This window comes from Cervus elaphus, chromosome 30, assembly GCF_910594005.1.
Source record: "Cervus elaphus chromosome 30, mCerEla1.1, whole genome shotgun sequence".
Taxonomy (NCBI): Eukaryota; Metazoa; Chordata; class Mammalia; order Artiodactyla; family Cervidae; genus Cervus; species Cervus elaphus.
Window position 1 is genome coordinate 29,548,351 of NC_057844.1, and position 23,799 is coordinate 29,572,149.

Consider the following 23,799-nt stretch of genomic DNA (forward strand, 5'->3'; position numbering starts at 1 on the left):
TTTCTAGGTCAGTGGTTTTCAACAGAGGGCACTCTTTCTCCCAAGGGACATTTGGGATGGTCTGGAAACATTTTTGATTGGCACAACTCTGGGAGCCAGTACTGTTGACATCTAGTGGGGCAGAGACCACAGAGGGTGCTAAACATCCTAAAACACACGGGACTACCCCCACCCCTCTATCCCTCCTTCACCCTGCTCCTCCCCCCACCCCACCCTCCCGACCCAATCAAAGAATTGTCTGAGCCAGAAGGCCAATAGAAAGCTGGGTTGAGAATCCTGTTACAGGCAAACACTGGATGGATGGATAACTTCGCAAGCCTGCCGCTGGGCGCAGAGGCCCACCTGAGGAAGCACAGCGCTGTCTCTTCACACAGCTGCCACTTGGCGTGCCATGATCTGAATTGCCAGAGCAACATGCTCCAGATTATGTGACAAGCAGAAGAACTGGTATGATGAGAAAGATACATAAATAAATGGAAACTGTGAGCCTTGATGAGTATCATTAGGACTGTGATCCCAGAGAAGGAAAAGTTAGAATACTTACAGCCAAGTCAGCTGATGTAAGTCTTTGAAGACTCCAGGTCTGAGAGTTGTGATGCAGTTGTGGTTGAGATATCTGCAAATAGCATGGGTGAGTCAATGAGGCAAACTTAATACTCCACTTTAGTCACATATAATTAGAATACGAGCCTCTGTTAATGATTATGAAGTATGGACATCTGTCTCCGACAGCACTCAACTGGATGGGCAAGGGGAGAAAACCAAGGAAAACCGGGAGATACAGATGACCCCAAGCCCAGTGTGACAAGCACCAGGGCCAGCTCCAGGAAAGTGGCCGGAAATAAAGCACTAGGGTATTATATGACCTTAGCGTGTAACAGTAGAATAAACATGTGAGGTGATTTTTGCTTTAGCTCACCTCCTTTGTAGACAATTGTTTTAAGAAAGTATGCACTAAGTTGTGCCTGACTCTTTGTGACCACCATGGACTGTAGCCCACCAGACTCCTCTGTCCATGGGATTTCCCAGGCAAGAATACTGAACTGGGTTGCCTTTTCCTCCTCCAGGGGATCTTCCCAACCCAGGGATCAAACCTACATCTCCTACATTGCAGCAGGATTCTTTACCACTGAGCCACCAGGGAAGCCCCATAAAGGTGAAGTTAGCAAGGGTTAGAAAAAATATGATAAAATATTATAGAAGTGACCCAAACTTGAGGAGACAAGATTAAAGATAGCCTTCATATCTATCTTCTGGTAAAACTAGGAGTTTTTTTTTTTTTAGTAATTCTTTCAGTGTAACAACTATTCTAGGTACTTTCTGAAAACCTGTTGCTCCCTCTTCTCTACATCCACAGCTGAGCCTTTAACAAAATACCATTCTATCCTTTTAATCTTTACATAAAGTTGTACTCAAGATATAATTATGAAAAAAGTTACTCACAGTATTTGCAGATTATGTAATCCAAAGAATGCTTTTCTGGATATATATGTAATACAGTTATGCTGGAGGAATCTGGTAGGAATGAGATAGGAGAGTCATGCGATTAGGGTGCTCATACTTTGTTAGGTTGTTGAATGTGCTGTCCACTTTGTTCACCTAAAGATGACTTGTGAAACCAGCTCATAAAGTCCTAAGTCCTAGTCTCACATTGGGAGGTAGGAGCCGGCCCGTGAGAGAAGGCTGTGGATCTAGCCAATGCCTGACATTCTGAGAGCGCCCATGCAGTGAGATGCCGGCATCTCTGACTTGAATCCACCAAAGTCCGTGCATTGTGTGTAAGCAAGGAGCCAGTCTTGTTTCTGCAAGCTGGAGTTGCCCATCACGTGAGATTAGCCAGGTTCTCACTGCTGAGATTCCTCACTCTTTCAGCACCAGAGTTTCACCTTCAATTTGTTTCTCTTCATTCTACTCATATGAAAAAACGTCAGAGCAAGTCTTACATTGATCTGTTTCAAGATGCAGAGTGAGAAGCACACAGCAATTTAGAGAGGTGTTCAAGGTCACAAGTGGCTAAACTGGGACAAGTGCACCAAGGTTAGCTCACAGGGTCATGATCTACTTAACCTCAATCTAGCAAGAGTGTATGATTTGATAATAGCACTTCCATAAGCTTGTTGCTTGTTTTAGTTTCTAAGTAGGTCTGACTCTTTTGTGACCCCATGGATGGGAGATCACCAGGCTCCTCTGTCCATGGGATTTCCCAGGCAAGAATACTGGAGTGGGTTGCCATTTCCTTCTCCAGGGGATCCTCCCAGACCTAGGGACTGAACTCTCTTCTTCTGTCTTGGCAGGTGGATTCTTTCCTGCTGAGCCACCTGGGAAGCCCTCTTTCAGGAGTATCTAAGTAAATAATTTCTATTTCCTGTGCTCATTATAAAATGGGAGGTTAGCCCTGAATTCACATTTTATAAACATCTTTAGGCATGAAATCACTCTATTAATAGTAACTAATGTCTGTATAACCTTCCCTATCTCTTGTTTTGATTTGTTTTGGTTCCTGAGGTTTTGTTTTGTTTGTTTTGCCACATGGCTTGCAGGATTGAACCCGTGCCCCTGGCAATGGAAGCTTAAGTGTCCTAACCACTGGATGGCCAGGGAATTCCTGGTTCCTAAAATATTTTACAACACTTTCTTATTGTTATGCTACTTCACTGCAAAACTCTGGGTAGATTGTGGCCTCATTCATTTGGCATTTGGCTCTACTCTGAATTTTGTTATGCCACGATTATTCCTCATCAGAGCTTCTCAACCTTTGGGCCATGAATGTTACAGGTGTGTGGGCAGGTTGATGCCCTCAGCCCTCAAGGTGGCAAAGTAAAGCCAAGATTAGCTTTCAGTTATTAACAAACCCATCTTTTACCCCCAGAATCAAACAAATATTGTCATTTTCTCTGTGTAACACAATGTGGAAATGTGGGTGTCACGGGGCACAAGCATTACAACTACAGTGGCCTGCAAAGCATCAATTTCAATGCTACAAAGTGAACGTGAAACCCAGTAAGAACTTGTTCCATTCCATTCCTCCCTCTCTGATACAACATGTCTATGAGGAGATGCTTCACGTTGTAGCATAAATTCTGCTTTTGCTTTAGAGTTCTAAAACAGAAGAGATCAATATCTATTTTAGCATTTTCAGAGCCCCTGGAGTGATGTCATTAAAGTTAATGTGCTGAATTGCATTACAATAGCAAATGAAAATGGAGAAAGTATACAGTAATATGTATATTTGAAGTTTCTCTTAAATATTAAGAGAAAGTAAATATAAAATTTACTACCTAACTAGTGCTATTTCTGTGACATTTCATTCAAGATAATTAAGTCAAAAGTACAGTACTGTTCATTTTACCTACACATGGTTAATCTTGAAGAGATGGGGGCAGTCATACATTGTGAATTTGACCTTGTGCTTTTGATCTTCATGACTCACCTGATGTGTTCAGTCTATCTGCCTTCACTGACATGAGTTAAGATTCCCAATTTCTTAAATAATAAACAGCCTCTAATCTTCTATTTAGTCAGTTTGCTGGCACCCCAGGGAGAACTAGAGTCCCAGGTCCCTTGTCTCAGACTTAGGCTGCTGAATTTTAGCTTGATCCTCCAGTATCTGCTTTCTTTTTTATAGAATAGTAACTTGGTGAATGTGAGGGGGAAATTTGGAAATGTGACAATTTGGCAAGTGATGTCCTCTTTTTATTCAGAGCTGAGATATGAGCCTGTCTGATATACTTTATATTGAGCGACTTCTCTAAGAATAACTTACTGGTTCATGAATTCCTGCTGTTTCAGCTGTCAGGACTTTTCAAGCAGAAACGCCAGGAATTTATGTACCTGAAACTAAAGCAAATAAATGCTTTAATAACATGCATGTTTATAGGCTATTTTTTAAATGTCACATTTTGTATTCATGAGCCAGGCAGACTCCTTGAATTACATTGTGTTGCCAATGATTGCACTGCACAAGAGGCCAGTGTAAGAAGGAAGTCCAATTTACGTAAAATTTATGTCCCAGTGAGGAGAGGGACTGCTGTTGGTTTCCGTGGTAGCAGTCATAAAGTATTATGGTCAAGCTCATACATGGCATTTTGTTTCTCTGAAGGTTCATCTTAAATTGCTTCTTATCACCCAGAGTTAGAAAGTTTAACAAATTATTAAAATGAATAAACTGATCACTAATAAAAGGATTCAGGTAAGTTGAGTGACATCTGTTCATCTAGCAATTAATTTTTTTTAAATTTTGACTTAGAAATTTATTTTTCTGGATGCCTCAATGACCTCAATTTCACTGTGAATATTTAGAGCATGCAAGGCCAGAGATCCACTTGACATTAAATTAGGTGACTCCCTAGGATATATCCCAATACAACTTAAAAATGCATACCAGATTTATTAGCTCAATACAACTGAAAATGTGTATCCATGAATGTCTTTCCCTGGGCCAAACAGAATAAAGCCCTGATTCTTTTAGCCTGGCATTCAAAGGCCCTCCTTTAGACAAACTTGCCCAGTCACTCTCTTCCTAATAGCCTTTGAGTTTTTCTCCTCATGTTTCTTGGGTCCTCCTTGCTGAAGATGCCCCCTACCTTCTCTTTCACCCTCTGTGTTAGTCCTACACATCATTCCTTCAACAAATACTCACTGACCCTTCTGTATGTTTCAACATAGTTGACAATGAGGGGTGGGGGCAGTGGTGGTACACAGTACTGTGAGGGAACCAGAAGGACCATCCAGCTCAGGAGGAGGGTGTGATGGTCAGTGAGGGCTTCCTTCAAAATCCAAGGATGAATGTTGCTGCTGCTGCTACTGCTAAGTCGCTTCAGTTGTGTCCAACTCTGTGCGACCCCATAGACGGCAGCCCACCAGGCTCCGCCGTCCCTGGGATTCTCCAGGCAAGAATACCGGAGTGGGTTGCCAAAGGATGAATGTTAGGGGTTCATAAAAATGGAATCATAATGGAAGGAATGACCTAAGGCTTATTCAAAACTCAGACGGTGAAGACTACTATGACAAATAGGGATGAATTTCTAGTTATATTTTGGAAACAAGAAAAATGTTTACAGAGAAGCCCAAGCCTGTGGTATGGGACCTGTTTTACAATATGGTGAAATACTAAGAAAATATAAATTCTCAACTCTTACATTGTTCTTGTCTTCTTGGTCAAAAAAGATGATCTCAGAACTGAAGTGAATAAATAGGATACGGGGTTGTGGCAGTGAAAGCCCAAGAGGATAGAATACGTTAACCAAAATGAGTTAAAACCCGCTGGTTTGGACAATTTCTCCTAGAAACTGAGAAAACACTGAAAATGTGAACACTCAGTCATGATCAATGACTCAGGAATCTGGAAAAAGAGAAGAGAAGAGAAGCTTGAAAATTAAAGATGGCAAATGCCATTTTGATTTTTCAAAAAGGGAAGTAGATTTCACAAGCTATTGCTGGATGAGCTTGAAGTTGATTCTAGGTGAGATCACAGGACAGGACCATGTGATGGGGGCTTGTGAGCACCTCAGAGAGAATAGGAACAGGGCAGTTCACAAGAAACAGGACATGTCAGATCAACTTGATTTTCTTCTTTGAAAGACTGATCAGATAAAAATGTGGTTGACTTTGCTTATATGTCTACCAGGCAGTGATCAAGCGGTTTTATAGACAAAATAAAGAACAAGACACGTTGTCTGATGGATGATGGTGATGATGATGAAGGGATCTGGAAAGAAGATCTTGCAGCATCCTGCTCAGTATTCTACTCCATGACTTAGGTGAAGATGGCTCATCTTATTTTCAGATGATAGAACAGTAAATTCTATTTACTATTTACTAAATTCTATTTACTATTGCTGGGACGAATAGTAAATCTGTTGGGATGAGCCAAAAAAGATCTTTACAGTCTGGTAAGAAAAGTTGAATCTGACAGGATGAAACTGAACCGGGATAAATTTGAAGTCCCACAACTAGCTCTCAGATGCTAAGCACACAAGTATAGGATGGAGAAGCCGTCACTTGTTCAGTTAACGCATGTGGCATGGGATTAGGAATTTTAGGGACACAATCAGTAGGAGTTAAAGGAGTATGAAGCAGCCACAAGAAGAACAAATGTAACTTTAGGGCATATGCAGTTTAGAAAAGAAGGGCTGCTAGCTTTCCCCATTCTGCCCTTGTAGGTGTCATACAGGTGATATTATTACATTTATTCCAGATACTATTTGTAAGGAATGTGTAACTGATCGTATACAGAGTGATGAACAGATTTGAAATCAGGTCCTTAGGGGAAGAAGTTAAGGATTCGAGGCTGTTTGGGGGAGAGACATTTGGTGGGGGGCATGGTGATAATGGCTAGCTTTGAATATAGAGGAATTAGGTAGGAGAGTGTGTGTTCTAATCAGTCTCATGGGGTAACTCTCAGAATCACAAAAAGATTTACAGGTACTTTGGGCAGTAGTAGAGTTAACTTCTCTGCATAGTACATCATGTGAAATGCCAGGCTGGATGAATTACAGGCTGGAATCAATATTCCTGGGAGAAATATCAACAACAACCTCAAATATGCAGATGATACCACCCTAATGGCAGAAAATGAAGAGGAACTAAAGAGCCTCTTAATGAGGGTGCAAGAGGAGAGTGAAAAAGCTGGCTTAAAACTCGACATTCAAAAAACTAAGATCATGACATCCAGTTCCATCACTTCATGGCAAATAGATGGAGAAAAGTGCAAACAGTGACAGGTTTTCTTTTCTTGGAATCCAGAATCACTGCAGACAGTGACAGCAACCACAAAAGCAAAAGATACTTGCTCTGGAAGAAAAGCTATGACAAACCTAGACAGCATATTAAAAGGCAAAGACATCACTTTGCTGACAAAGGTCTGACAAAGCTGTCTAGTCAAAGTTATAGTTTTTCCAGTAGTCATGTACGGATACGAGAGTTGGACCATAAAGAAGGTTGAGCACTGAGGAATTGATGCCTTCAAATTGTGGTGCTGGATAAGACTCTTGAGAGTTCCTTGGACAGCAAGGAGGTCAAACAAGTCAATCCTAAAGGAAATCAACTCCTAGTGTTCATTGGAAGGAATGATGCTGAATCTGAAGCTCCAATATTTGGCCGCTTGATGCGAAGAGGTGACTCATTGGAAAAGATCCTGAAGCTGGGAAAGAATGAGGGCCAGAGAAGAAGGGGTTGACAGAGAATGAGATGTTGGATGGCAACACTGAATCAATGGACATGAGCTTGAGCAAACTCCAGGAGATAATGAGGGACAGGTAAGCCCGGTATGCTGCAGTCCATGGGGTCGTAAAGAGTCAGACATGACTTAACAACCAAACAACAACAATAGTTACATGGCAGGACAGTTTAATAGCATTCCTTTCCTTCAGCACCTCCTAATTCTTTTTTTTGGTTTATTTTTCCCCCTGTAATCACTGTGTATCTAACACACACTGCACTTTTATCTTTCTCCATTGAAAGTTGAGTTCCTTGAGGGAAGAACTTTTCAGATGTGTTGTTTACCACTATATCCTTGACCCCTGATGGGTATCAGCAACTAGTCACTGAAAGAATGCACTAAAATGTGAATTTGGCTAGCATTTCCCCTCCTACTGTCTCTACTGACAGTTCTGGGCATGTCCACCTAATTTCTTCCTTCCCTGGACACCTTTTCTTGGGGATGATTTATGTTTAGCTTCATTGGTTGTTTGAGTGTTGAAATGCAGGATTGGTGGAAAAAGAGACTGGACAGGACAGGGGACTGCCTGAGACTGTAGAGAGGTTTTCCTGGGAGTTTGAGGGAAGAGTGGCAGGAGGAGCTGAGAAGTAGAAAAAAAGAGATGGGAGGAAAGGATTTAAAGGAGAGTTGCTGAGCTTATGCAGAGAAGGCAATGGCAGCCCACTCCAGCGCTCTTGCCAGGAGAATCCCAGGGACGGCGGAGCCTGGTGGGCTGCCGTCTACGGGGTTGCACAGAGTTGGACACGACTGAAGCGACTTAGCAGCAGCTGTTGAGCTTATAAATGGCTTTAGAATATGTGAATGATGCTTATTAAGAACTTCTGTTATTGTGCAACCAAAGTTCGGTTTCTGGGCGTTTTCACTGACAGTAACAATATACTGAGACTGGCCCATGTGGGTGGATTTCCAGGAGACCATAGTCAAAGGTTGGGCTTTAAAGCCAAATTCTAATACTTGTCAGCTGGTTGAAAGAAAGTGAAAGTGTTAGTCACTCAGTCATGTCCAGCTCTTCACAACCCCGTGGACTGTAGCCCACCAGGCTCCTCTGTCCATGGGATTTCCCAGGCTAGAATACTGGAGTGGGTAGCCATTCCCTTCTCCAGGGGATCTTTGTGACCCAGGGATTGAACTTGGGTCTCCTGCATTGCAGGCAGATTCTTTTCTATCTGAGCCATCAGGGAAATGATCTTTCTTTTCCAAGGATGGTGTCCTCATTCCTGAAAGGGATCTAATGCTGTTTATCTCACCTCATAGACTTCGGAGACAAAGTCCAAATGAGAATTCCAAACCCTGCAAGTCTTTTGTCAACTTTAAAAAATGATATTTAAACGTAAGGAATTGTGTTTTGTCTCCCATGCTGTACCCTGCATGTAAAAGACACTTGGTGAATGTTTATTGATAAGACTCTAATAATATCTTTCTCTCTGGTTCTCTGGGAGAATCAAATTCACCTAGAAAGCATCAAAAAGCAGCTTGCATTAAGGGAACTCCTGCTGGGTGATACTCAGGTTATGACGTGGTACCTAAGTTTTCTCAGAAAAAGCAGAATTAAACATTTAATTGGAGAATTTTTCAGCTCATCTGGGCAACCTGGCAGGAAAAAAAAAAAAAAAAAACTCAACTTTTTTTCACCAGGAGAAATTGGGACTTATATGTGCAAAGTTAGTGCTTCCATGTTCTTCCCTTCCGTGGACTACCAGCTACTGAGGAAGAAGTACTGGCATAGAACAAAGCATGCATCAGTGTTTCAGGGAAAGACTTGCCCTGAGAAGTCCTATCATAAACCTCTTTGCTTGATCTTCTAGTGAGCCTCACCAGAGGTGAGCTTCCCCTAAATTGGGGACCAAATGTATAGAATGGAGTTCTGTGTGGGACAGAAGAGTATGTGTTGGTAGAAGATTCATTTAGGTGCTAGAACAATTTCTTTCCACCTCTAGGTTTCTGGTTATTGTGTTGTAAAATGAACAGTGCATTGGGCATCAAAAGATACGGACTGTAATTCTCGTTCTCCCGCTAAGTAGCTGTAGATCTTAGGTAAGTCATTTCATTGCTACAAACTTCAGTTACCTTATAAATGATGATAAGATTTAATTAGAAATTCATAAGACTTCTATGACTCTAGATAATAGATTTAAACAGCTACTCTAAGACACGAATATTTTTCCTTCCTTTCTGTTAGTGCTATTTTATTTTTCTTCCCTTTAGCATTATTCAGGGAGCTCAAAGGTAATACTGATTCACAGAATGAACAGGTTGTGATTCTAAGCATTTCCAGTAAGACCAGAAGCAGTATTGTTAAGATTTCTTCTCTAGAGGAATCTGGAACCCTAGAGTCAATGCACAGCTACTCCAGTGAAACAATGACAACGTGACCACTTGGTATAGGATGGAACAGAAGGAGCTCACTGCAGATGGGAATCACAGAGGCTACCATCAAACCCAGGCATGATTGGCCACGCTCACACAAGGTTCTTCTCATTAATGGACTTCCTTCAGGGACTTCCTTTCTTGTATGAGTGAGTCTATACCTAAAGACTCATGAGAACATAGAACTATTGATGCCACTTCAAACCAAGCACATTTGTCCAGTATCAGCAAAAAATCAGATTCTTTTTAGTCCTGAAATTTAACATATATCACATTTCTAGAAACCTTCTCTTCTATTCTGAATGTTAAAGGGCAAAAATTGTAAGATGATGATATGACCTTACAACATTGTCGTGCTAATTTTCTAATCTATTCTGACGATCATCTCGCAACTGTAGGAATTTGACCTCTCTATTATCCCCGAGTGAGGGACTCAGGCTCAGAGGGACTAACACACAGTAACCGAACTCTCAAGAGGTTGAATATTTAATCCCTTTGTTTAAATCGGATGTATCCCATTCCACTAACTGGAATGGTCTTATTCCCCATCCAAGGTAACTTCCCAAATACTTAAGTGTAAATAATTTAGGAAGTTAAAGTAATCATCATAAGGTTGATTGAGGAGCAGGGAATCAAAGCAAAGAGATTTTCCATCCTGATACAGACAGTGTCACAATAAAGTTCATGGGCATTACGGTATAGGCTGACCGTCTCTCCTTGCCCCTCAGTGGAGACTATGTCTAGGGACTTTATCTCTCAGGTCCCGGTTTTCTTTCTTTGATGATGCTGGAAGCATCTCGATGCTTTGTTTCTGTGTTTGACTGTGTCCTATTTATTGTTTTCGTTCCTCAAATATGGGCTCCCCTGGTGGTTCAGCGGGTAAAGAATCCGCCTGCAGTGCAGGAGACCTGTGTTCGATCTCTGGGTTGAGAAGATCCACTGGAGAAGGGAAAGGCTATCCACTCCAGTATTCTGGCCTGAATTCCATGCGCTGTATAGTCCATGGGGTCGCAAAGAGTTGGACATGACTGAGCGACTTTCACTCACTTCCTCAAATGTGTTAATTTCACTGATTTGACCAAGATCATGTTTTTGCTCTTTTTTATCCTGGGAGACAGTCCAGACCCCATCATGATGCATTTTAAATGATCTGATAGTTCCTGTCTCTGCCACCACTCTTCCAGGTTAAAAAGTGCATCTAGTATCTCTGAATCTACAACATCATTTTCCAAATGCTCTGAAGTAAGAGCATGGAGTTATGTATATTCTTACTGAGATGCTCGATCGCAATGCTAATTTAACTCTCTAAAATAAAGGTTAAATAAAACCAGTTGTTAGTTTAAATTATGAAATGGAAAGAAAGCATACTTTTCAATGCCTTAATGTCTAAGCTTAATTACATTTATTAAAATAACCTTAATGATAAAGGTAATCAACTTTATATTTCATTTTATTCTCAGATTAAAAACATCTTAAACAAAACATCTCATAGATTTTCCCATAAAAACACTATTAAAAGCTACTTACATCTTTTTAAGTTCTGTGTATTTGATGAAAACTTTATCTGAAAGACTGTGAATATTGTTTTTCTTAAGAGACCTAAAACAACATGTAAAGAAGACTTTATTATGGAATTTATGACTAACCAATCTCTTTTCTAGAAGTTACATGCTTGAGAATATTTTATCATGCTCCATTTTACTTCACACACATTTGAAAATGCCCATAATAAACGAAAACTTTCACATGAGAATGAAAAGTCCATAAAGCAGCTTGCAAATATTTGACCATGTTAGCCAGCTAGTATAATAGACTGGAATATCTATGGTGATTTAACTTTTTCTTCTGTAGACAACTTAACAAAACACAGCAAGCACATCCAAAAAACAACAAAAATCCTAACCAATTCACGTGTGCCCGAATTATGATATATTTGCAAACAACTTCCTGAGGCTCTCCAAATATCTATGCAGCATTAAAAAAAAAAACTCCATGATTGATTGTGCCATAGTCATCTTCATGCATCTTCTACACCTTTAAAGTCTGGGACAAATTACTACTATTTAAAACGAGATAGAACATAAAAGGTACTCTTCCTTTCCCCCCCCCCAAATTTTTATTTTCACTTGAATAGTACTGGCATATTAGTAATAATACATAAATTGGAAAATGATTAGAAATAAGAATTCCAGAAGTTTGTGAGTTAAAGATAACCTGGACAATCCAACATACAGTGTTTAAAACACTTTTCCCCTGGAGAAGGAGCATGCAGAATTCTCTGATGGCTGATGGTTTTCTATTATTTTGCTAACATACAAGCAGCATAAAACAGAACAAAGATTAGACCGTATGGCTTTCATATGAGTTCAGGAGCAAATATCCAGATTTGAATGCTACTCACAGTAACGTCACATTGCTAGAAACCATTGGCACAGACTTCAAGCCAGCATTTACACATTCCAACTCAGAGCCTTTGCACACACAGCGCTGTGGGTACTGATCTAAAACTAGGGGGCAAAAAGAGCAATGATTCAATAAGAAAAAATACTTCTCTTTAGTTATGACTTTATCACTGGTAACTGACATTGTTCTTTTTCCATTGAATGTACAACAGTCACATTTTGTTAAATGAACTTATTCAGGCCCCAAATAAAAGCAAACAAGAAATCTCTTCTAGTTGAATATAGACTCCTGTGGTATTCATTTCAGTTTTAGCCTCCGTGGTCATTTTAGAGGCACTTAACAAGAGATTAGAGAGAAATCACAAACATGTTTAAATAGTGTTTTAAAAAGTATATAGTGAAGCAAGATTAAGCTCTCCTCAATGAAAACCATGAGTGTGACTGAGTAAATATTTAATGGGTATAACTAAGTCAATTTCACTTAATTGAATGGCACAAAAAGGCTGCTCAATAAATGCTTGTTGGTTAAAGCTAAATTCAACTAATTCCCTCCTTTCAAACTTCTCTTAGAGCTGTGATGAGAGTTAGATGCAGGTTCTGCCATAGCCACCATTATGTCTTCCTAAAACCAACCAACTCAGATAGCCTATTATTTTGGTTCTCGGTTTTTCACTACTATGAAAAAGTGGTAGGTAAAAGTGGTAGAGAAGCTATAAAGCAGAGAAAACCAAAGATCAAACTGTCTGAAACATTCAGAGGGAAGAAAAATGCTTTAGGATTGACTCCAAAGGAGTAAGTTATTAATATAATTGCATGTTATAATTACTAATATTTGTAATAATATATTAATAATATATAAACATCATCATGTAATTCTATTCATTATTATATATAATTACTAATTATGTTAATTATTAAAATAATGGCATGTGAGAAATCTACGGAAAAACCTGGCCAAGTGGGTCAACAGAAAAATCACTCTGTGTGTGTGTGTGTGTGTGTGTGTGTGTGTGTGTGTGTGTGTGTGAGAGAGAGAGAGAGAGAGAGAGAGAAAAGAGAGAGAGGAGAGAGAGTCTCAGGGAATGAGATTTATGGAGCATATGATGGTACTTGGCTGTGATGGAGCTACAAAAAGTGAGTTATTTTCAAATTTTTATATTTATTATTGATTTAAATCTGACTATAAGTCCTTTCTGATTGCTCTACTTCCTCTAGATCACTTTTATTCAAACTTTATTTTTAAAATCAATTTCACTGACTTTTAATAAACCTGACAAACTTTTATTGAGTACCTGCCTAATTCAAAAGACACATTCTAGTGTACAAACTTTTAGAAAATATTCTGTGTTGCTCATAGGCTGATGCTAACGATCTCAACTTCCTAAAGATGACTTCAGAATGTTTACTTCAATGTTTAACTGACATTGAAGTAGTTACATTACTAGATTACGTTACTAGGGTTGGAAACTCTTTATTTACCAATAGAAGAACTGCGTGTAGTCCAAGCTGGGCCAATTGACTAAACCAGAAATGTGAGCGTAACTCCCTCACCTGCAGGTCAGTCACACCTCAACCTCTGGATTCTTCTTATGAAATGCCTCTTGCTGCCCTCTGTACCTCACTCCTCCCAGAAGTGTTTTCTGGGCTCGGATTCTTAGTGTGAGTCTGGAGCACTGCAAGAAATGTAATGTTTGGTGTCTCCTTCACCAAGCTTTCTCCTCAACCCTGGCAAGACTGACATTTGGGTCAGGTCATTCCGTCAGTGGGTGCTGTCCTGCACGTTGTAGAAGGTTCAGCAGCATCTTTGGCCTCCGCTCACCAGAAGCCAGCAGTCACCCACCACTCTCCAAAGTGACAACCCAGAATGTACCAGACGTTGCCAAATGTTCTCCAGGGGCATACATGTCTCAAGCTGAGAACACTGTTCTAACTCATTCTTTATAATAATTCTGGTGCAAGAATCATTGGTCCATACACTTCTTGTCATGTGGTTCCTCCTCTTCATTAAATGGAAATAAGCTCACGACTTTGGTGGTTGCCCACTGTGCACGGCAATGGCCTCCACAATGGCGAGTGTACAAGATGACCCACTGTGGCTCAGGAAGAAGACACTAGAGTTTTCATATATTTATTTTTCATTTTTTGTAATTTACTCTTTTTTGATTTCTAATTTTATGTATGATATATTTGAATATAGTAAACTGTATACTAAGTGGTAGCTATGACCTAATACTATAAAGTACATAATATACTGCTAGTGTAGAAGTTAATGTATGTACTTTATACATCTATATTATGTATACATACTAATGTGTGTATGTAACTATATATACACTATATAATTATCTATTCATTTATATATTACATGTAATATATAGTATAAAATATAATCTGTGTATATATAGAGAGATAATTCTACCATAGGTCAGAGGCCAAACTCTGAACTGTGCACCCAGAGCCCCCTGTGGGTTGGTCCCACCCTTCTGGGTCCAACTTCTGCTCCTCCATCTTACACTCTGCGAACCGATGTGAAAGGCATCGGGAAGCAGGCACTGAACTTCCTACCCCACTGCTCTGTAGGTCATGCTCCGCTGTTCATTCTGTCACCTCTTACTCCATCCAAGGACCTCCGAGTCCATCCCAGAGTCACCTTGGCTGTGGACCTTTCACCCTCCCTGGCACAGACATCATTTCTCCCAAAGGGCTTCCACACCCCCTTGTGCAAACATTCTTCCTTCAGTTCAGCGCTAATATTGCATCACTCCTGCTTCTGTAAGGAACTGTCTCTCCTGGGACCATGTGAGGTGTTTGAAGATTGGGGCCACACCTTAGTTATCCTTGCCCTCAAAGTGCCCAACAGAGGGGCTGAAAAGTTGGTGATTGAAGGGAGTAAGACCTTCCTGAATTGTCACAAGTATTCAGTACCTATGCATTCTTGCAGTCACAGGCTAATACACAGAGTAAGCATAAACAGAGCGTGTTGTTTTCCTTTTTCTCTCTTTTCAGTCTCACGAACAGATAATAGACCAGTTGACCACTGAAACACATTGAACTGAAATCGGGGTTCTTAAGGGAATGAATGACACTACCCAGGTAAATCCATGCACCACAAATCATGTCGCTCGCAAAGCTGATACTGAGTCTTCGAACCAATACCACTTACAGCACTCCTGTGTTAATGCCACATTATTAGCATTTCCATGGACTGTGCCAAATATAGTCGCCCATCCACTAGTGTCTCCTGTGAAACACACGGTGATGAACAGGTGTCAGTTATTCTATAAATAAAATATCAAATTACAAAACAAAAATATAAAAATCTGATCATGAAATCAACTTAAAGTTTTAAGTAATAGAAAGATAACGACAACGGTAAGGAAGAAAAAGCAGGCAAACATCTCGAGTCCTGTCTGTTTCTGCAATTACAAATATTTTAAATATATGATGATTATTTTCCATATGTGTATCCACCTTGAAAAATATCATCGATTTCTAATGCTGACATTTTAAATGTTTGATCTTAATTTTGAGATCCTCAGAAGAAAACATAATCTGTATATGTGTATGTAGATACCTACTTGATACATGTAATGAATTCTGATAAAATTCATGTCCTTTGACTTTTTTAATAAGGCAAAAATGAAGTTCCTTTTAATAAAGTTTGTCTAGTCCTGATGAGAAAAATATTTTCTCAATTTGTCAGACGATATGATCTGCTTATTTGCCAGGTTTCCTTCTCTTTTTTTGAGCAATGAAAACATATTCTTTTAAAAAAAGAAGGCTTGATTTTTGAAATATGATTATCTTAGCATTAGCACAAGCTATTAGAGGCAATAAAACATACAATATGATGCAGGATCCTAAAGTTTATATAAATAGAAAAGTAAATTTAAATAGTTGCCCACAGGTCCCTTTACTGTTCTGCTTTTTTTTTTTGGTTTTGCTGTGTGGCTTGTGGGACCTCAGTTCCCTGACCAGGGACTGAACCCAAGTCACAGCAGTGAAAGCCTGAAATTCTAACCACTTGACCACCAGGGAACTCCCTCCATAGGTACCTTTTTGCAGATCCCTGCAAATTTTAGTTTATTTTTATTTTTTATTAATATTCTCAACAGTTTTTTAAATTATTCTATTGGTGTCTTTATATGAATTACTTAATTTGCATTTGGAAAACTCCCAAGAGGCAAACAACATGCACGGTCTGAGATTCCCACACAGTGAAGAGGAGAGGGTGAAAACGTGAGTGACTTGCCCTTGGCACCCAGAGAGCTGCTCCACCCCTGAGCACTGACTGTCCTTGCCAGTTCTAGGCTCTGGTGACACCAAAGCAAGTAAAATGCCCATAAGAACCCTTCTCAAGGTGTTCCTGTCTAGTGAGAGAAGTAGGGTGGGAAGACAAGGCCGCCTTTAGAACATCATCCAGGCACACCAGGATGTGATAGCAGCAGAGAGAAAGGGTGCTTGTCCTAGACAGTGGGACAGCCTCAGGGCGGGAGGCATGGCCGGGAAGCCAAGCTTCTCAGGTGGGGATGGGACACCTGAGCTCTATCCTACAAGCTGAGGCGGAGTAACGCGCAGGAGGTGAAGGCAGAGGTGCCGGGAGCGTGCACGAGTCCCCAGGGACGTGAGAGCAGATTCTGGAGCCAGACACCAGGCACTCCTGGAGTCTGCTGTCACCCCTGGGTGCTAGCTGGGCCATGCCAAGGAGGGGCAGTTCAGTGTGGTAGAAAACACACACGATTCTTCCAGATTCAGGACACCTAGGGTCTACTAGGTCACCTAGGTCCTAGGGTCTACTCTACGACTAACTAGACATGTCAACCTCTCGGGACATCAGTTTCTCCATGGGCAAAATGCACAGGTTAGATGAGAAGACGTATATAGTCCTGATATACAGACCTAAAGTGGCCTGTGAGACCTTTCTGGTCTGGCCTCTCTTACCTCTTTACCCTCTGTATCCTGCTCACTCCGCCCATCTCAGTCTGGCTTTTACTTCCCACAAACACAGCTATCTTATCTCATTCAGCCTCTGGGTCTTTCATTTGCTGTTGCCTTTGCCTATAACTCTGTTCCTCCAGAATATTTCATGGTTTTCCTCTTCTTTCATTTCATTCTCAAGTCAAATGTCACCATCTCAGCGAGGGGTTTTGTGGCTATGTCTTTAAAGTAGCCTTTCCCCCAAGTCACTTCCTATTCCACTATCCTGGTCTGCATACCTCATGGGGCTTACTACTCTCTTAAATTATTTATTTAGGTACAAGTTTGCTCACATCCTTGTTCACAGGGTCCCTGTGAACCCCGCAAGGGTGAGGCGCCTGTCTCCCCTGAGCCTGTCCCCAAGTCCTGCTGACTTGGGGAGGACACAGTGGACACGATATAGGTCTACTGAATAATTTAATTCTCTAGGAAGATCTACTCACACTTTATAGATATTCTTGCAGCTGAACCCAATTTCCAAGCCATAAGGAAGTGGTCATTGTTTAAGCCATTTAAAACTAAAATATGGGTATCTGAGTAGGATTTAAAATAGTTTTACTTTGTTTTTTACGACACACAACATTTTATCATACTGTGTTTCTGATTTAAGCCACCTCTTAATATGAAGATGCAGGTAATTATCACAAATCCATTGGAGAGGAGTTGTTTAGTCGTGTCACAATAGGATTCCCTACAGAATGCCAAATCACCTCTTCCAGTTCATCACTGTTAGCATTCGATCCATGCACAGTTCTGGGGCGTTCACAAGGGGGTGTGTCCGTATGGAGCTGAGCAAGTAGACTCACCACAGTTCTCCTCGTCAGCCCCGTTCCCACAGTCCTCCACGCCGTCACAGTGAAAAGCACGAGGCAAACACTGGGAGAGATTCCCACAGGGAAAATATCCTTTTGGGCACAAAGGAGTGATTGTACTGCCTTCAGCCAGTGAATAATCTATGTGAAAGAGGGGACAGGAATCTTAAGTAATGGGAAGAAATTATTGATATGGCCAAACTCTTTTCATATTATCCTGTTTAATTTTCGCAAAGCTCTATGAGTTGAGTTTTCTGGTGTTACTCTTAGTTTACAGTTTCTCTGAGTAATGTTCTTAATTATAACATTTAAAATAATCACCGTCATACCAAACATCAACTCTACCAAGAATGGAATCAAGGCTCATTATGAATCTGCTTCAGGAAAGCAAGAGTAAACAAAGCCAAAGTGATTGTCCTACTTGTGTATGGAATCAAAGACTTGTTCCCCCCTGGAAACGGAAAAGCAAAGCCATGAGCTAACAGATCAAACAGATGGATTTATTTACTCATTAATCCTTTATAAGAAGGATTTGAGGTGACATAATGAAAATTCACATGCAGAAGGAAAGATGAAGTGTGAATGAGAGAGAAATCCAGGACCACGTTGGAATAAGGAGAGATAATACTACGTAATAACAGGTAACACTCATTGGACTTACTGTATACTGGGTAGTTTGCACACTGGTTAATCTCAGCTATAAGCTGTGACCAACCTAGACAGCATGTTAAAAAGCAGAGACATTACTTTACCAACAAAGGTCTGTCTAGTCAAAGCTATGGTTTTTCCAGTAGTCATATATGGGTGTGAGAATTGGACTATAAAGAAAGCTGAGTGCCAAAGAATTAATGTTTTTGAACTGTGGTGCTGGAGAAGACTCTTGAGAGTTCCTTGGACTGCAAGGAGATCCAACCAGTCCATCCTAAAGGAGATCAGTCCTGGGTGTTCACTGGAAGGACTGATGCTGAAGCTGAAACTCCAACACTTTGGCCACCTAATGCAAAGAACTGACTCACTAGAAAAGACCCTGATGCTGGGAAAGATTGAAGGCGGGAGGAGAAGGGGATGACAGAGAATGAGATGGTTGGATGGCATCACCAACATGATGGACATGAATTTGAGTAGGCTCTGGGAGTTGGCGATGGACAGGGAAGCCTGGCCTGCTGCAGTCCATGGGGTTGCAAAGAGTTGGACATGACTGAGCGACTGAACTGAACTGATACCTTCAATCAATGCGTGGGTGATAATATCCTTCTTGTTTCAGGGTTAGGGAAGTGAAATGCAAAATCACACAGATAGATCTGAATCATCTCTCTGACCCCAGAAGCCCATTTTTAACCATCATGCTAGGGAGAATTAGGAATCTGCAAAGTCTTCTCCTTGTCCAGGCAACATAAAAGAAAATGAATGAGAGCTGAATAACTGCTGGATTGAATGAGAAAGTGCAGAAAGGAAACATAATTAACATTTGCAAAGTTACTATATCTGTAGGTAGGATGACCAAAGAGATTCCAGAAACATAGATGTGAGAGCCATTCTCTCAGGTTTTAAAGAATATTTTCCAGAAAATAAAGATATGTGGGGTTTTTTTTGTAAATATCTAATAAAAATTTAGGAGTCATATATATATATATATATATATTTTTTTTTTTTTTAAAGAGAATAGAGTTTAGATAGAAATAGGCGAGGGGGATTAAGAGGTGCAAACTTCCAGTTGCAAAACAAATGAGTCAAAGGTACAAAATGTACAGTGTGAGAGGAAAAAAGTGCAAGATGAAACTTCAAATATATTGATTTAAGGAGAGTGCATTCTCAGGCAGGGCTACAGTTCATTATGACTAATTGAAGGGAACAGGGGATGTTAGCAAAGTTTTCCTAATCATGCCCATGAAGGTTGGCATCATGGCTAGGAATTTCCTTGGGTTGGGGGTACAGTGCTTTTTGCTTCCCTGGTGGCTCAGATAGTGAAAAATCTGCCTACAAACCAGAAGACCAGGGTTTGATCCCTGAGTTAGGAAGATCTCCTGGAGAAGGGAATGGCTACCCACTCCAATATTCTTGCCTGGAGAATTCCATGGACAGAGGAGCCTGGCAGGCTACAGTCCATGGTGTTGGAAAGAGGCAAACACAATTGAGAGACTTGAACTTTCACACTTTATGGTGCCTTTTAATACAGCAGAGGACTAGACAACCTAACCTTTGGGGAGCATCATCTACTGTGTGCTGGGTGTTTCCTAATTATTTCACTTAATCCTAACACATTTGTGTTGTTGGTATTACTGTCTCCATGTGAAGATGAGCAATGTGGACTTGCCAGGTGGCCCAGCATTAAAGAATCTGCTTGCCAATGCAGGAGATGTGGGTTCGATCCCTGGGTCAGGAAGATCCCATGGAGAAGTAAATGACAACCCACTCTGCTATTCTTACCTGGGGAATCCCATGGATAAAGGAGCCTGGTGGGCTGGTCCATGGGATTGCAAAGAGTCAAACAGGACTTAGCAACTAAACAACAACAAAGATAATGAATGGCTGCTGAGAATATGAAGGGCACTTCTACTCTGGTTCTTGGGAAAATGCCCTGTGAGCTCTGAGTCCTCCCAGCCCATGCTGCATTGTGATGAAGTGTTCTCCCACCAGAGTGTTCACTCTCCTAAAGTCAGTGATGCCTGCTGACCCTCCTTGTTTAACGAATCACACCATTTGTAAAAGGGCAGGAGTTTGATTCAGACCCTAGAGCTAGGTCTGAGTTATATTACATGTCAAGCTTTTAGTGACATTGTTAGAGAGCATGAGTAGATTATTGGATATTTTGAGCTTTAGTCCTGATGATCCTCAAAATACTACAAACACATGAAGGAGCCTTTCCTGGGGACCCTGAGATGTGGCGATGCTCACTCTCCTATGGAAGCTGCTGCATCCATGAGGCCTTCCCTCAGTGGGGAGTGTGGCCCTTGGATTCTTTTCTCCCCACTGGGTTTTTGTTTTTACAAAAGTAGAACATATTTTCTCTGCCTTTTCTGCAGTGATTGATGAATGATTTACTGTGAGCAACTAGGCATAACACCAGTCAGGTCTGACTATTTTAGGAAAACTCTCTGCTGTGAGTCTCTGGAGGTTGGCTTGTTAAGCCTATTCATACACGGAAAGGATTTCAAAGATTAAAAAATCAATGAAAGGTCATAGATTTTAAAATCTCTTAACTTCTTTCTTACAAAGATTTCTACAGAGGGCAGGTTTATAAAAACTAGTCCTCCTGTGTTTGGAACATGCATGAAAGTAAAAGTGTTAGTCGCTTCAGTCATGTCTGACTTTGGGACCTCATGAACTGTAGCCCTCCAAGTTCCTCTGTCCATGGAATTCTCCAGGCAAGAATACTAGAATGGGTTGCCATGTCCTCCTCCAGGGGTTCTTCCCAACCCAGGGATCAAACCTGGGTCTCCTGCCTTGGCAGGCGGTTTCTTTACCACTGTGCCACCTGGGAAGCCCTGGAACATGAATGAGTAAGGGTCAATATTTCTTAGTGAAGCAGCTTTAAGATTAAGATAGTAACTCACAGTTAGAAATAAGTTTTGCATCACATCACAATTTGGTGTACAAATACACACACATACATGCACAGAAAACAAAATTTCTTCAAATATTACTTACCTTTTACTATGGTGGATGAACTCTGATCATTACCATTCTATCTTATTCACTTAAAAAGGCATCACCAATCACTAAGTTGATCTCATGAGCAACCAATAGGATGTGAATCACTATTTTAGAATATTCATTAGTAATGAAGTACTCTGGAGACCATCACATCCAGATTACAACTCTCTCTGCCACTCCCTAGTTATATCACTTCGAGCAAGCTGTAAATTTTAGTTTTCCCATATTTAAAACTGGGTTAATGATAATATCCCAGGAAGCAGACCAGCTAGTGCTTATGAAGTGCTGGAGAATGCCTGGCCCATGGAATACCCTTGGTTAATGTTGGCATACTGGCAATTGCAATGCAAGGTGAAAAAAATAGAACTTTGATGGAACCTTGCTGGGCCTTAGCATTGCCATGATCTTTTTATACAACTTCTATGAGAGAAATAATAGGACTATAATAAAGCTTCTCCTACTTCTTTATGTTATTATTTTAAAAGTTATGTGACATATATGGTTTCTGTTTTAAGTAACCTCAAACTCTTGAAAGCTAAAGGGGGATTGTAAATGATTAGGCAACAGATATATCCTTGCAACTTTCTAATAATCTCTTTTTATTGATCTAGAAGAGATGATTTGGTTTTAAAGACAGTTTTGAAAAAAAAAATAAAATAAAGACAGTTTTGAAATAGACAGCTGAGGCTGTGTAGGATATTCTGAAGGCAGAACACTGTCTTCCCTTATGGGGTTTATTATGAAGATAATCTTGAGTTCCCTGAGGTCTGGCCTCATTAAATGTCCATCTCACAGATGCACACTCATTCTGAGTGAGACAAATAATCCAGGGTCAAAGACAGGAAGGATCAAGGTTGTTTCCTTTTCCTTGGGGAAAAAAATAGGCTACATTCACCAGGTATGGGTGAAGGAAGGGGAGGGGAAAGACTGACCATGTACAAACAGAACCTTACCAACTGTATTTCTAAAAATTCCCATTTTTCACCCCAGAATGGAATCTTCCTGAAAACAATTCAAGGTATAAATTGTATGTGGAAGGGAAATAAAATCTATTCCCTACCTACTCCCTTGCCCTCTGTATCATGAATCTTTATTATCTAACCTAGTGCCTGGAACTTAGTTGGTACTCATTAATTTTTTAAATGAATTAATGGATCATTTAGGAATAAAAGAAGGGTTGAAGGAAGAACTTCTTTAAAATGTAAAATGCCCAAAGTTGCAGGCTAATGTTTTGATTCTGATGACAAAATATTGTTTAGTTTTCAAAGTGCTTATCACTTATCATTCTGTCATTATACAATTTAGAAAATGATTAAGAGCCCTTGCTATGGTTGGCATGTACTGAAAGAGAGCCAATACCGGTCTGTAGACAGCATACCATGCTGTCTATTCTTCCTGCCATCTGTGCAAGTGGAGATAGTTTTTATTGAAACGTGGGGATTATAAAGATGGAGGATGCCTACATAAAAGCTGTGTCAATAGCTTCTGCAGCAATGTCTATGGGACCCCTGCCAAACGTGCAGCTGAGGGGAGGTTTGAACATGTGACAGAGAATCTCTCCGTAATAGTCTTCCTCTCCGCTCTTCTGGTCAATATTCTGGACATGTCTGTGCAAAGGGATTCTGAAATGACTCGTTGATAGCTTTTTGAAGCCAACTGGACTGCTGCCTAAGGACATACTTTTCTGCTTGCTCACCCCTTCCTTGAGGGGGAAAAAACAGATGAGAATGATCTTTAAGGTGCTTAGTTTGACTTGCTTTCTTGGATTCTCTGCCAACGCTCGTCCTGCATGCTGTGGAAGGAAGTCTTTATTCTCTCAGCCTGGTGTTCTGGCTGAGGCTCTTTCCACGTCCCTGCCAGGGACGGGGGACGCCACCCACAGGAAGCCCAGGGGATCTTGGCCCATGAGGCCATTTCCCAGAGTGCTCTGCTCCTAATTCAGATGGAATTCAGATGGAGATGAGGCCTCTGCTGTTCACTCTAAAGAGACAGTTACTGCATCACAGGAAGGATGCATTCATTTAACATCTAGAAAACGTCAGCTGAGCGCCTACAACGTGCTCTGTCGACAAGGCAGGCACGACGCGGCCCATCCCCACCTGGAGCTCAGGTGGCAGGATCTCCAAGAGGAGCAGCAATGCCTCTCAGCGAAGCGAAGGTGAATCCAGCCCAGTCGCTGAGATCACCTGTGGGAGGCCTCCCTGATCTCTGTGAAGAATCTGAGCTCCACTAAAACCCCACCTTTTCAGGGCACAGGATTTATTATTTGTTTGAAAGAAGTTAGTAAAGTCTTCTCTTTTTTTTTTTTAAAAAAGAAGCCATTATGTTAAGGTAAGAGTGAAAGTCTCTCAGTTGTGTCCAACTCTTT

At 40.7% G+C, this 23,799-nt stretch overlaps 1 protein-coding gene across 6 annotated transcripts in view; it reads right to left on the reverse strand.

Annotated features, from left to right (window-relative positions):
- RXFP2 (relaxin family peptide receptor 2) overlaps window positions 1-23,799 on the reverse strand; it is a 57,996-nt gene that overhangs the window by 26,409 nt on the left and 7,788 nt on the right. For 3 of the 6 annotated variants that reach the window (XM_043892227.1, XM_043892229.1, XM_043892226.1), the window contains exons 2-7: window positions 17,772-17,918; window positions 15,152-15,229; window positions 11,988-12,093; window positions 11,114-11,185; window positions 1,444-1,515; window positions 545-616 (exon numbers count right to left, since the gene is read on the reverse strand). In XM_043892227.1, coding sequence (XP_043748162.1) covers window positions 545-616; window positions 1,444-1,515; window positions 11,114-11,185; window positions 11,988-12,093; window positions 15,152-15,229; window positions 17,772-17,918 — 547 coding nt within the window. Of the gene's footprint in view, window positions 1-544; window positions 617-1,443; window positions 1,516-11,113; window positions 11,186-11,987; window positions 12,094-13,539; window positions 14,014-15,077; window positions 15,124-15,151; window positions 15,230-17,771; window positions 17,919-23,799 lie in introns of those variants that run through there. The other 3 variants (XM_043892228.1, XM_043892230.1, XM_043892231.1) reach the window with 3 other exon arrangements.